At 41.1% G+C, this 13,309-nt stretch overlaps 1 protein-coding gene across 1 annotated transcript in view; it reads right to left on the bottom strand.

Annotated features, from left to right (window-relative positions):
- LOC146805538 (lysozyme G-like) overlaps positions 1-13,309 on the bottom strand; it is a 71,143-nt gene that overhangs the window by 22,711 nt on the left and 35,123 nt on the right. The window contains exons 3-4 of the mRNA XM_085622793.1: positions 1,995-2,191; positions 1,754-1,892 (exon numbers count right to left, since the gene is read on the bottom strand). Of these exons, the coding sequence (XP_085478919.1) occupies positions 1,754-1,892; positions 1,995-2,171 (316 nt within the window). The 5' untranslated portion in view covers positions 2,172-2,191. The remainder of the gene's footprint in view (positions 1-1,753; positions 1,893-1,994; positions 2,192-13,309) is intronic.

Below are 13,309 nucleotides of genomic sequence, written 5' to 3'. Positions count from 1 at the left end.
TAAGTGTTGGACTAGCTTTGACTGGTTCACTCACTAGGCCATTGTAGTTTGGGAGTTGGCAAGTTTGTGCTTGTGCAATCAAACTGTTTTAACACTTGAGTGGAGGGTCAGAGCCACTGTGGTAGGCACAGTGTCTTGCTGACTTATCGCAGTGGTGACAACAGCTGTAGTTCACCGTCATATAATTTACCAGTTGACCTCTTTCTCTCCCATTAGAAGCCCAAGCACTGGAGCTGTTCATCTGCGCAGATGTTGCAAAGTTCCTTTCCAGAAGCATTCGGGTCCAAATTACATAAACGCCGTGTTTTATGATTTTGGCACAGGGTTCTGAAAGTAACTACAGAACCACTGCTAGTTAACTCCATTAGAAGTAAACGAAATTGCCCCTAGAAGTATTCTGATAAATATATCCCCTCGTGCTAACACTACCTGTAACCAGGTGGCGCACTGCCCCCTTCAGGGTCTGTCCTTTCATTGGTTCTGTCAGACAACGAATTAATTTTCGACTGGACGGTTGCACAATTCCTAGATGCCCTACCTAACTCATGGCAGACCAAGCCCAGCCTTCCTGCCCTCTCCTGTGGTTGCTCCAGGCGTTATGAAGCCCCAAGGTTTATTAATGCCATGTAACGTAACTTCCCTTTTCATGTCCAGTTAGACCAGATACGGTGTACAAAGCTCTGTTTACCTTTAAGGATTAGGTCAGCTTAACCTCACATTTGCCAAATCTGTCCATTGTTGTGGGCCTCCTGTGCCCTTCTGTTTTAATATTGGTCTCCAATTGGTTCTGAATCACCAAAGCAGGCTGCACAGTGTATGGCCTGCTGAATGGCTCCAAGGGCCAATCAGAGGCTCAGCGTTAGTGTGTCCCCCCCCTGCCCGAGCGTCTGTGATAGGCTCTGGAAGTTCAGGAAGTTCGTTACGCAGCTTGGCAGTCAGTAATGGGAGGTCTGTATTTTAGATTTGCTTATCATTTGTATTGACAAGGTTTTAATGAACTATTAATACTATCAATAAACATCCATTTTTCCATTTAAATGTCACTGAGAAAGGGCAGGAAGGATTAGAGAAACATTTACTAAGGGGGCCATTCTGGCTAACATCAAGAGGTGCTCTAAAGATCTGAAGATAAAACGAATGTTGCATAAACATATCTTTCGACATATTAGTCACAAAATAAAATGCAGAAACCTGGGCAGAGAGAAATAAACTCCCGGGATAATCGTATCTCACAGCGGAATGGTGCCATATGTTCAAATTATGCCACCAAATTGCATATATATTTTTTAGGTATGTGGAGAAAAGGATCACACTAACAAAAGGAATTCCCGAATGTACTGGAAACCGATTTTCATCCCAATTGATTTTGGGCAGGTGGTTGAAGGAGCAGGGCTTTGGAATTTAAAAACAACAACTGGGCAGCAGTTTGATCCTTGTGGTCATCGGGTATGAAATGGTTCCCCTGCCCCCTCTATGGACGAGAGATTCATTCTCGAATACGTGGCTGTATCCTTGGCATGTTTGGCTATGATAGGTTCACTCGCTGAGGCTGGGCAAGTCAATTTGAAATGATAGGCCACATCGAAATTTAGGAAAGGACAGTCGCAGGTACACAAAAGCAGTGACTCTGAATTACAAATGGGGTCCTGTCAATGAAAAGATACTGTAACTCTGCTCCAGAGTAGCGCCAAACGTGTGTAATCTACCACATGTGATCCTCTGCGATCAGACGCCTTTGGAGCCTGACACTCACCTTTCAACTGTTGATTTATTGTCCAAGTTGGAAACTTTATCTGGATTGCCTTCATCATCTGGATTAAAACCTCAGTCCCCTGAGTAATGTGCTCTGCACTGTCCCAATCCCCTTTAGTCGTGTGCCATTCTTTGTTGAGCTAAAACACAAGGCCATATAGTATGTATTATTTTCAGCGAAACAAAAAGAGGTTCATTGAAGACTTAAATCACAACCGCGTTGCCCTGATGTCGGTTCTCACCTGCATTAAGCCAAAATATTTCCCCCCAGCATCCATTCCATTCTTCAAGATGGCGCCCACATGAGACTCGCGGGAAATAAGTGCAGCTATCACAGCTGGTTCTATGCACAAGTTGTGAGCAACAATTCCAATAGTTACTTTGTACTTGGCCAGCCTTTTGAAATCGGCTTCTGCCATTTGTAGTGATGCAATGTGCCCTACGACAAAGAAATCAGTGAGATGACATTAAAAGCAAAATACTCTTTGACCTCTTTCGTTGTTAAACAGGCCAATTAGCTTTGTAAATGTGAATAATCACTACATTTTGTATTGTAAAAAGATTAAAAACAGAATAGCTGACGTTGTTTATCGGTTGATTGTCTTTACTTGCAAAAGTAGTTTGCATAAAATCATTAAATAAATCCTTCATAGTGCAGAAAGATTTCATGGGCCCAGTTGAGCATAGTGTGAAACTACATTAGGTATTATGACGCAATCACCATTGTGATCTTTACTGTCCCAAAATACAAGTTAGGCATTAAAAACGTATACACCCTGTTATATTTCCGGGTTAGGCCCATGTAGCGAAGCAGCTTATTTCTTACATTGTCCTCACAAATAACATTTGCAAGCTGTGACCTTTTGCATACATTTGCATGCACAACAATGTTGAATTAGTTTCTCTGAAACTAAAGTTGTTTTACATCCAGCGTTGCACAACATTATCACAACGCCCTAAACATCATGTACAAGGTCTCGTTCCTTACTACGTACAAATGTCATCACTAACTTCATCCAGTGGGCGACAGGCCTATCTACACATCCACAACATCACTAATCTATGCGTACATGCAAGGCTGCTTTGTATTTATAAAAGATGAGCATCCCGATAGATTAGTAGAGAAGGTACTTCCGCTGACATCGAGGGTCCTTGCATGCTGAGAAATCACCACGCAGCAACCTGACATCTCGTGAGGGGGGTCGTATCCCATCAGGTAATAGGGTTGGATCGTCCCTTGGGGGATTCTTGGCTCTACACCTTTACCCACTCTAGGGTTTGCATAGTAGGAGTACTCTAGATTGCCACACTGTTTATATGCCTGCATACATACAATTGTTTAGCACCATGGTAGAACTACATCTACTATTTACGCTGTTGGTGCTTGTAATCCCGTTTATCTGCTTCTATCTACCAATCATTGCAGCACATGTATTTAATACAAGAAGAATGTTGGTTCAATAAATATTATTGAAAAAGTCCCACTGTGTACTCTCTGTATATTTCTCTGACTGAGCGAAAGGTTCTGTACTGTTTCCACAATTCCTGAGGAATCAGGGTTATCATGCTCCGTGGTTGCCAGAAACCATTCACTCCCTTGTAGGTTAGGGGGCTTACAGTGGCACTCTGAGCTAGCTGGTTTTTAGGCCAAAGTGTCCTGCGGGGGTCTCTGGAATCAGTCTTGACACCAAGCTCTTAGTTAATGTTGAACGAACAATGGGCAGGTCCTACGGATTGGTAGGAACTACACGACAATCCCCAAGCAAACATTACAGAACCGCCCACCTTACCTCCCAACACCCAGTATTTTCATAGCCAATATGTGAATAAGCACCCAAGTGTCCTCCTCTTTGCACTCCTATGACTTCAATCAATTTTAAGGAACACATGGGTACAATGAGTATCCTGATGCATGTCAATAGGTGTATTCAGCCTCTTTAAATGTGTTGAAACCTTTTGTCTTTTAATTCAGCCACCCAACCCTCTAATATTTCAAAACAATATTAAACATTTAGAATGATAAAAACATAACTAAAAATGAAATCAAGTAAAAAAGCACCAACATTTTTTAAATCTTTAAAATTAATTATACTTTGACAAAAATAAATAAGAATATATAGAGAAATGGTAGATTGAAAAAAGAAGCTACAAACGAAAAAAGGTTTAAAAAACACAAACGAAGAAAGAATGAAAAATACACTAAATATGGAGGACATGAGCAGCTCAACTATGGAATAGAGCTGATGTGAAAAACTTGCAATGAAATTAGCTAGCAGAGCACAAAGATCAATGAGACATGCAACAGACACAGACAAACAAGAATAAAATATATTCCAAATAATGCAACAAAGAGAAATAAAGAAGTAGATCAGTCATTGAAAGATTATATAAGAGATAAAATAACATTGAAATACATATATCAGAGATACTGTTACAGAATAACTTCAGTGATCAAGGACAAATAGACCACACAAAAGCAATATTAAAAACTAAACATGATCAGGCTTTTAACCCTTTCGCTGCGGCGGGAATTCCGCCGCAGCGCTGGGGGGGGTTTGGGGGCAGCGCGGTGGCGCGGTGCTCATGACGGAACCACTCCGTCATGAGCCGCGGTTGAGCTGTGCTCATGAAGGAGTTGTTCCGTCATGCCTCCGCCCACTGCGCTAATCGCCCGCACAGGCGGGGAATTAGCGCCGCGTGGGCGGCGCGGCCGCCAACGGCCGCAGCATGACGGAACCACTCCGTCATGAGCACATGGCGACCGTGGCTCATGACGGAGTGGTTCCGTCATGAGTGGGGAAGGGGCTAAATAAACAAATTTGGCCTGCTAATATCAGCAAATGAGTAAGTATTACTATTGTAAGTCCCCTTAAAACATCGATGCACCAGTCCATGTCTGTTATTAGGTTCTTTAAGCGGAGATCACAGTGCCATAAATTCCTTTCTAGGTTTCGCCTGAACAGCGCTTGCACTGTGCTTGTGAAATCTATTGTTTTTAATATAAACTCAAAAGAGGCGTACATCCAGCCCCTCTTTTTTTCCTGGCTTTTCATTGGTTCCTGTGCTTGCCACTGACTTTTCCTCCATTTCTATTGTTTGCAGCATATTTTCCTGTATTTACCAATGCTTGTTCCCCGTCTGCTTCTCTTATCAGTTTCCCGTAGCCAAAATACTGTTAACATCCACTTTGGTGGAACTATTTTTCCATAAAGTTTTGCCTCTTTTTGGCTCGTATGCTACTATAAATTCAATTAGCAGATTTATATCACCCAGAGAGATTAAGTAATTTGCCTAGAATCACAGGATGTTGCGCTGCCAAGACTTGAACCTCGATTCCCAGCTCTCGAGTTAGCATCTCTGGCCGCTAAGCCACATCCACTCCACTCCTGTGATACTTGTAAGGGAGCTCTTTCCTTCGTTTTGGATGGTGATTGATAAAAATAGCTTATTATTCAGTACATCGGAGAAACCAATGCATTACCAATGCTTGCTCTTTGCTGGAGTTGCCCCGAATAGGTTTTGTGGTATGTAACTCGTAAGACCAGACTAAGTTAATTGTGTCTTTTCCTCATCAGCATTGACAACTGACATCAATTCTTTATTCTCCAAAATTACATTTTCCAATTATGACTAACTTTAGGGTCCCTACTGAAAGATGGATATTCATTTCTCTTGCCTAAACAGTGAGTTCATTGCAATTTCAGTTCATTTAAATTAGACAAACCAAGGTACTTAGGCAGGAACTTCTTGAAAATATATAACATTTGATCTCCCTCAACTTCTTTGAGAACGCCATAAAGTGATTGATTATTACAGTGATTACTCATTTCTGAGTCCTCTATTTTCTTGTTCCGTAAAGATCATTCATCTTCCAACTTCTGATATTTAAGTGGTAACATTTTTATATCACTTTTTCTCTGTTCCATTTATTCAACTCAGTTTTCAATATTTATAGTTTCTACAAAGAACATTGAACAAGCACAGCATATACTCTTCCACAAACTTAATGGAAATACTTTATTATGGGCAATCTATCTGAAAGAAACTCATCCCAAGGACCGGAAAACTGAGTTATGAGTACAGAAATTGTGCACTGAACAGAATATATTAAATTAGTCTCATCCACTTGTCATTATTTATTACAAAGAGACCGTAATATTGGCTTCATAACATTAATCAGCAATTTATATAAGTGGGTAGTACTGACTTAAAATGCAAATGCCCCAGCATAAATGTTTCAAAAACACTTCACAAGATGTTAATAAATCATACACAATAAGTGTATTCATTCCATTGTGAGTGTATGATATTTAGCAAAGAAAAAGGAGATGTTTAGGCAGTTCTCAGTATATTGCCTGATGTTCTGTTCTGTTCAATTTGCGTTTATTTAGACCATTGTTCCTCAAACCTTACATATATGATTAAAACACATCTAAAATTGCATTACCTTAAATACACTAAACGCATCTTAAAACACATACAATTAATACACCCTCCCTTAATTAATTAAGTCTAGGTGGCTTAAAAACTCATTTAAAACCAATAAGAAGAAGTGCCTTCACTTTTGCATGAACTTCCCAATAGCAAAGGCAATGTCTAATTGGCTCATTTCAGTCACCAAAATTACAGCCTGGGCCCTAGATTATATCTCATATTTCCTAAAAATCGGTCTTAAAAACATAATTCGAATATCAAGAAACTTCTGGCAATCTATTAAGATAGGTAACAAGTCATATGAAGTACCCAAAGTGCTAATACATCTTCCCATCTTATCAATCGTTGAGCTTTTTACCACATTATTTACATAACACAGGTTTACCCCAATTCTTACCCTTAAAACCTCTCTTCGCAAGCGGCAAGCGGGTAACCCGTCAACGTAGGGAAAGCATTGTTCATTTTTCCATGCCATAGTCATAAAGTGTACTGAGGTTTTATTCGCAAGGTAGTTTTGATCCTGTGCCTGCGATATTTCGTTCCCCAATGTCCTAAGTACCTTCTTATCACAATTAATTATGTAAGTGATGGGGCACAATTTAACCTTCATCGTACAACACAGTTTCATCATGATAGCTCTAGTCTCTTTTGCCCATTTTAATTCGCTGTTCTGAATTTCGTTTTTACACCATTGTAATATTTTGGTATCTCACCTACTCCTAGGCATTGCCAAAAACGGAGAAGAGCCATACTGGCTAGAATGCACCATGAAATCAGTCCTAATTCAAGTCTTATGGCCTGTACTATTGCCGACAAGGGGAGTGAGAATAGGTTATATATATATTAAATGAGTCTCATCCACTTGTCATTATTTATTACAAAGAGACCGTAATATTGGCTTCATAACATTAATCAGCAATTTATATAATTGGGAAGTACTGACTTAAAATGCAAATGTCCCAGCATAAATGTTTCAGAAACACTTCACAAGATGTTAATAAATCATACACAATAAGTGTATTCATTCTATTGTGAGTGTGTGATATTTAGCAAAGAAAAAGGAGATGTTTAGGCAGTTCTCAGTATATTGCCTGATGTAAAAACACAGTAGGCTTCACTGACAAAATGTGAAGTGTAGGTTATAAATCTCAAATTTAAAGCAGCTACTAAAAATGGGTCAGATGCAATGTTAAGTAAGAAAGTGTAATATCCATTGTCAATATGGACATACTCCACAGCATTAGGCAGAAGACACTTCCAGACACTTACAATTGTAACTGAAAATGCAAGCTGTATTGATCAGCTTTGGTAGTACTTGTTATTTAAAAATCTTTGAGTCAGACCGTAGACTTTACTGTAGCAGGCTTCAATACTGCTGGTAGTTACTAGAGGTCCCTGAAGTTAAATACAAATACTTTCTTTAGTAGGCTCCTTGGAATCAAACACAAATCATTTTCTGTACCTAGCTGGGTGCTTCATTTTAGTTGGTGGTCATAGGTGGGGCCCATAGGCATTCATTTTTGGGACCAGCACTACTTATTTTTCCTCATCAGACTTTGACCCAGAGCAAGAAAGAGAAAAACACAAAGGGAAGAGGAAATGAAAGATGGGAAAGTAGTGACAAAAAGAAAAGCAGGAATTAAACATAACCTGCATGAGAGAAATAAAGAGGTCAGGAGTATATGGTGGTGAAAGAAAGCGGTATCAGGTGGAATCAAGACTACACAGCCCTGGTGTTCAGCAATCCTGATATCTGTCAATGTGGGCATCTGAGAAAAACTTTGGGCTTCGGCACTTATTTTACAAATTAAGCACCGATAGTACCATAGTCATTCTAAAGGTCCTTGGAGTCAGAAACAAATCTTTTCTGAAGCAAGATTCAGTACCTTAGGTTGTTATTGGAGGTTCTTGAAGTCAGACATATGCTCTTTGTTGTAAAAAGGCTGCAAATCCCTAGGTCATTACTAGAGGTCCCTGGAGTCAAACACAAATCATTTTTGTATCAGGGTGCAGTGCTGTAAAGGCAGTGCTTAATTTGCGCTGGTGGTTTTTAGTGCTCAGTACCGGCACTTAATTGTCAACACCGGCACTTATGACAGTCTATCACAAGGTGACAGTCTCTTATTTACAGATAAGCACAAAAACAGTTGTTTATTAGTTCAGTATACATTAAAAAAAAACAAATACCTACCACTCAAGCCATTCTTATATCTGTGACGGCGTGGAAAAGTCTGACTGTCACACTTGTAGGAGTGTGATAGTTAGTAGTTGTGTTGGTACTGTCATTGGCAGCGCTAGCAGAGGTCATGGGTGGGGCGAGATGCAGTGGTCTCCAGTCTAGGGCCCTGGCACTTATTTTGTTACAAATTAAGCACTGTTTAAACGTTGTTAGTAGAGGTCTCATAGGTCAGCCACAAATAAGTTTCCATAGTGGACTGCAGTGGCTCCCGCTACTAGAGGTCCCTGAAGGCAGACTCTAATCCTTTTCCGCAGCAGGCTGCAGTACTTGCTGCTGTAAGGTCCCTGGAGTCAGAAACAAAAAATTTCTGTAGCTAGCTGCAGTACCGTAGGTTGTTGCTAGCAGCGGCGGCTCCTCTGCTAAGGTGGTGGAGTGTCGCCCCACTGCATTTCGAGCAGTGGATAAAATAAAAATAAAAGGATAACACTAGGTTATTATCATTTTATTTTTCCAGTTTACGGGGCGGGCATAGCTGTGTCACAGTCAGCAGGGGGAGCAGTGGTGGGCACTTAAGTGGGCATGAGTGCTTGGCCTGCCATCTTGGCCCGGCTAAACAGTCATGCGCACTTTGCAAGTTCTCCACCAGGCTGTAATGCACAGCATGGTGAAAAACTTGCACAGGCTCCTACTGCCTGTCTGAGCGCCAAACCACGGTGCTCAGACCAATCGCAACGCTGCATTGCAGTGTTGTGATTGGTTGAGGGAGCCTATTTGTGCTTTTTCAGAGGAGGACAACGCGAGACAAGGCAGTGGTCCATGAGAAAGCTGTCCTTTTTAAAATTTATTTTCCTATCCCCCCACCCTGCCTCACCCGTTATAGCTTCAGAATAAGATATTTCCTTTTTGTCACAGTATTTCAGGACAATACACCATACACAGAGACCACTCTGGGGGACTGTCTGTCTCCACCGAATACCGCGGGCATAATATCGGGTGGCCAACATTGGCCTGAAATACTGTGACGAAAAAGAAATATCTTATTCTGAAGCTCTGGACTTGACAGTCACCAGCTTATTGAGAAGAGCAAGACTTTATTCCTTTATACATCTGAGACGATACATCATATTTAGGAATGTTTTACGTGATTAAGCCCTGATGAAGTGCTGTGAAGGGACGAAACGCGTTGGCTATTTCATGAAGAATTAAAAAGAATAAAGGATTTTGAAAATGTAATTACGTCTCCATGAAATTTTTTGAGAATAATTGGAATGAGAAAAGCGATTCTTATTACTTAACTCTAGTCTGTGAATAAAGTGTGTGCTGATCAGCCTGTTGTGAATGTATATTAATTTTATTCACTAATTTGGGAAATAGGAGGTCTTTTTTCCCATGATCTTTGCACTCATAGACAAAATCCCAATAGCATAAAAAGTACGGTACTGTGTGTCTAAGTCCTCCCTGTAAATCTTCTGCTCCGATCCCATGTTCAAAAGCATCTGTCTAGACAATGAACTTTTAGCTGAAATCATGTGCCTTTAGGACAATGCTGAGCACAAAGATTTTTTGAGGGTTTCAAAGGCCTTTTGACACTGCTTAGTCCAGATAACTTTTCTAGGTTGTTTCTTAGAGGTGAGTACTGGTAGTGTTGCCACTTTTGTACCCTAACCTTTAATAAACATTTTTTAGTACACAGCAGGCCCACAAAAGGCTCTCACTTTGGGTTTGTGTCCTACGAGCTTCCCATGCCAGAACCATCTGTATCTTGGTTTGGAGCGGTTGTACATGGCCTCCACCTACTTTGTGGCCCAAGTACACAACAGAACCTTTCCCTATCTGGCACTTACTTGTCTTGATAATCAGGCCTGTCTGCTGCAGAGGCTGATGCAGGTCTTTGAGGTGGACCTGGTGATCCTCCCAGGTGGAACTGAAAACAGCAACATCATCCAGATATGCTGTACTGGAACTTTCCAAGCCGTAAAATACTATGTTCACCAACCTCTGGAAGGTGGCAGGTGCATTCTGCAACCCAAAAGGCATCACTTTGAATTGAAACTAGCCTTCAGTTGTAGAAAAAGCAAACCTTCATTAGCTCCTGGTGTGAGGTTTACCTGCCAATAGCCTGCAGCCAGGTCAAAGGTACTCCGATATTATGCAGCCCATAACTTATCAATGAGCTCATCAGCTCTGGATATGAGTGGGATATCAGTCTTGGTGACTGCATTTAGGCCTCTGTAGTCCACACACAACCTCATCTCAGGCTTCCCTCCTTTTAGGTTTGGTTTGGGCACCAGTACCACTGGGTTGGCCCAAGGCCTCTGAGAGGGCTCCATCACCCACAACTCTTGCAACATAGCCACCTCAGCCTTGATACTAGCTTTCATCTGGTCTGGCAGTCTGTAAATTTGACTCTTGACAGGCAAGCTGTCACCTTAAGGGCCAGGCAAGCTGTCATCTTAAGGGCCAGGCAAGCTGTCATCTTAAGGGCCAGGCAAGCTGTCACTTTAAGGGCCAGGCAAGCTGTCACCTTAAGGGCAAGGCAAGCTGTCACCTTAAGGCGCGCAGGTCCTGGGTACCCCATGTACCACACACTAGGGACTCATAAGTAAGATAGCTTGTGCCAATTGGATAAAGGGCAATGGAACATGCACGTTTAAGGCTCAGGACACTGGCACTGAGGTCTGGATTGCAGGCATCAGTGCACTCTCAGAGTCAAAAACCAGCAGCAGCAGACCAAAACGAGGCATTTCCTTATGATTGGTATAGATTGGTACAGATTGGTACACTACATGTAGGGATGAAAGTTATTAAACTGTTTTTTGCTATTCTTGTCTGGTTTTCTCTGTGTCCCCCATACCTCTTTCTATGGGCAAGCCCACTGAATGCATTTCACATTCTTTGTTCACTCAGGTGTTTACATTAAGTGTACCCCCACATGTACTGTAGTAAGTGCCTTTCCCCTCAACAGGCTATTGTGCATCATGGCTTTTAGTAGCTGCTGAACTTGTAGGGCCTGGAAATGGTCTTTTTTGCTTGTAACCCTGAAAGAGTTTACTGATCACCTCATGAAAAATCTACTCATTCTGAATAAGAGAAGTCCTTCACTTCCCTAAGTGCACACGTTCTGAATTATGTGATCTGTGTGATGTACACTTTGCACCTCTCCATATCCATGTGCTGTTCGGATGGTGTTTCAGAAGGCACAGCATAAGCAGCACAATTAGGATTAATTTAGGTGCGTTCATGAAATTGACAATCTGCATCTGGGGTCTCCAGTCTTTTCTGTAATAATAACTACTTATGTTCAATGAAAATCCCCCGAGTTACTTTTAGTGTTGTAGTACTGACCACATCAGACAAGATTGCATTAGTGGCCAACAAAAGCAAGATTACCAGCAGTGATGGCCTCAGCGTGTCAGGCACCGTTGCCGGCATTAATGTAAAACAGGCCTGTCAGCGTTGAACGCCTCTACATGGGTAGTACATAACAGCCGCAGCTGCAATGCCCCTGGCATCAAAGTAATAATATTAGTATTAAACCTCCCCAAGCGCGCATGATTTTATTACAAGACAGGAGATTCTAATATGCAGCCTCTTTTCCCGCTGTTAAAGGGGCACATTTAAAGCACACTGCATTTCCCACAATCCTGTTCTCCTGGGTAGGAAGTAAGGACAAAGAAGAAATACCCTCATCCCTTTAAATAGGGACAGTCTATAACTATCTTTGTCTTTTGTGGCTGCTAAAGGTAAGTACTTGTCAAGCCTTGTACTGACTTTTGATATTAGAGCAAATTTGGCATTTTGTTTATTGTGATTGAATAGATTGTATTTGTTAAAGACAATAACCCTCCTGTGTTGAGGCAGGCGCGAAGTGCAGGTTTTGATTGTTAGTTTTTTTGGTAAGGCCAATGATCTTTTTCACGAAGGGGAGGTTTTGAGCTGCATCCTGCGTAGAATTGAAATTCTGTTATTACCACAGTGTTGCTTTGATTAAACAGAAGCATTTGACAGCCTAACAAGTTCTGAATAGAAACTCTGTTTCCATCAAGGGTGCATTACTTTCAGCACTTGTTGATGTGGAGAGCTCTTCATTTTCTAAGCTCCCAGCTGCCCTACCACCCTGTTAATGGTGGATTCTGCATGCAGACTCATAGTTTTAAGAGATACCTGTTGCCTAATGGTTAAGTCTTGGACTCTTGCTCTGAAACTAACGGTTCAATCCCAGGGTCTCAATAATCATGTGTTTGTGCTACTGATATGTTTATTAGCAATATACAAGGGTGCATTTACTGACTTGTGTTTAGATCCTGTTTTTCTGGGTAAATTGACTCTTTTCTAAGTTAGCGAGTAGGAAGAGAAGGGAAATGTTGACTGTGAGAGTTTTGTAAGCATTCAGAATAAAGTGTTGGTGCACATTTAAACAGCTCTGGGTGTGTTTATGTTTGTACAGAACTATGTGTGTGTCACTGTCTTTGGAGGTTCACTTCCTTCTTGGTGACATCATGATATTGTTGGATACTTCTGTGTCAAACTCAATTCATGATACAGTCACTTTGTCTGAAAATGTGGGTACCGATATCAATATCTCAGTTGCGACCATAATATCTACTACTTTATTTTCACCTGCTGAAAGAAAAACGGTAATGAAAAATAAACATGTGGTACTCATTGAAAATTCTCAAGGGAATCAACATAATGTAGGTTGTGGTGGTTCAATTCTGCAATTTGAGAACGACTTAAAGTCCATGTGGCAAGATACAAATATGGGTATAGATTCTCCAAACAAAAGGTCATTTAATGATTCATATGACCCGTATCAGAATGATTTATATGACACTGATGCATTTTATGCTGATGATAATGCCACTAATAGTGCTAGGAAACTGAAATCAGCCAATAAGCCACACATGGTAATCAACAATGCCGAGGAAATCTCATGTTTGATCC

The sequence above is a fragment of the Triturus cristatus genome, chromosome 8 (genome assembly GCF_964204655.1).
Source record: "Triturus cristatus chromosome 8, aTriCri1.1, whole genome shotgun sequence".
NCBI lineage: Eukaryota > Metazoa > Chordata > Amphibia > Caudata > Salamandridae > Triturus > Triturus cristatus.
Note: the sequence above shows the minus strand (reverse complement) of the source record. Positions and strands in the feature narration are given on the sequence as shown.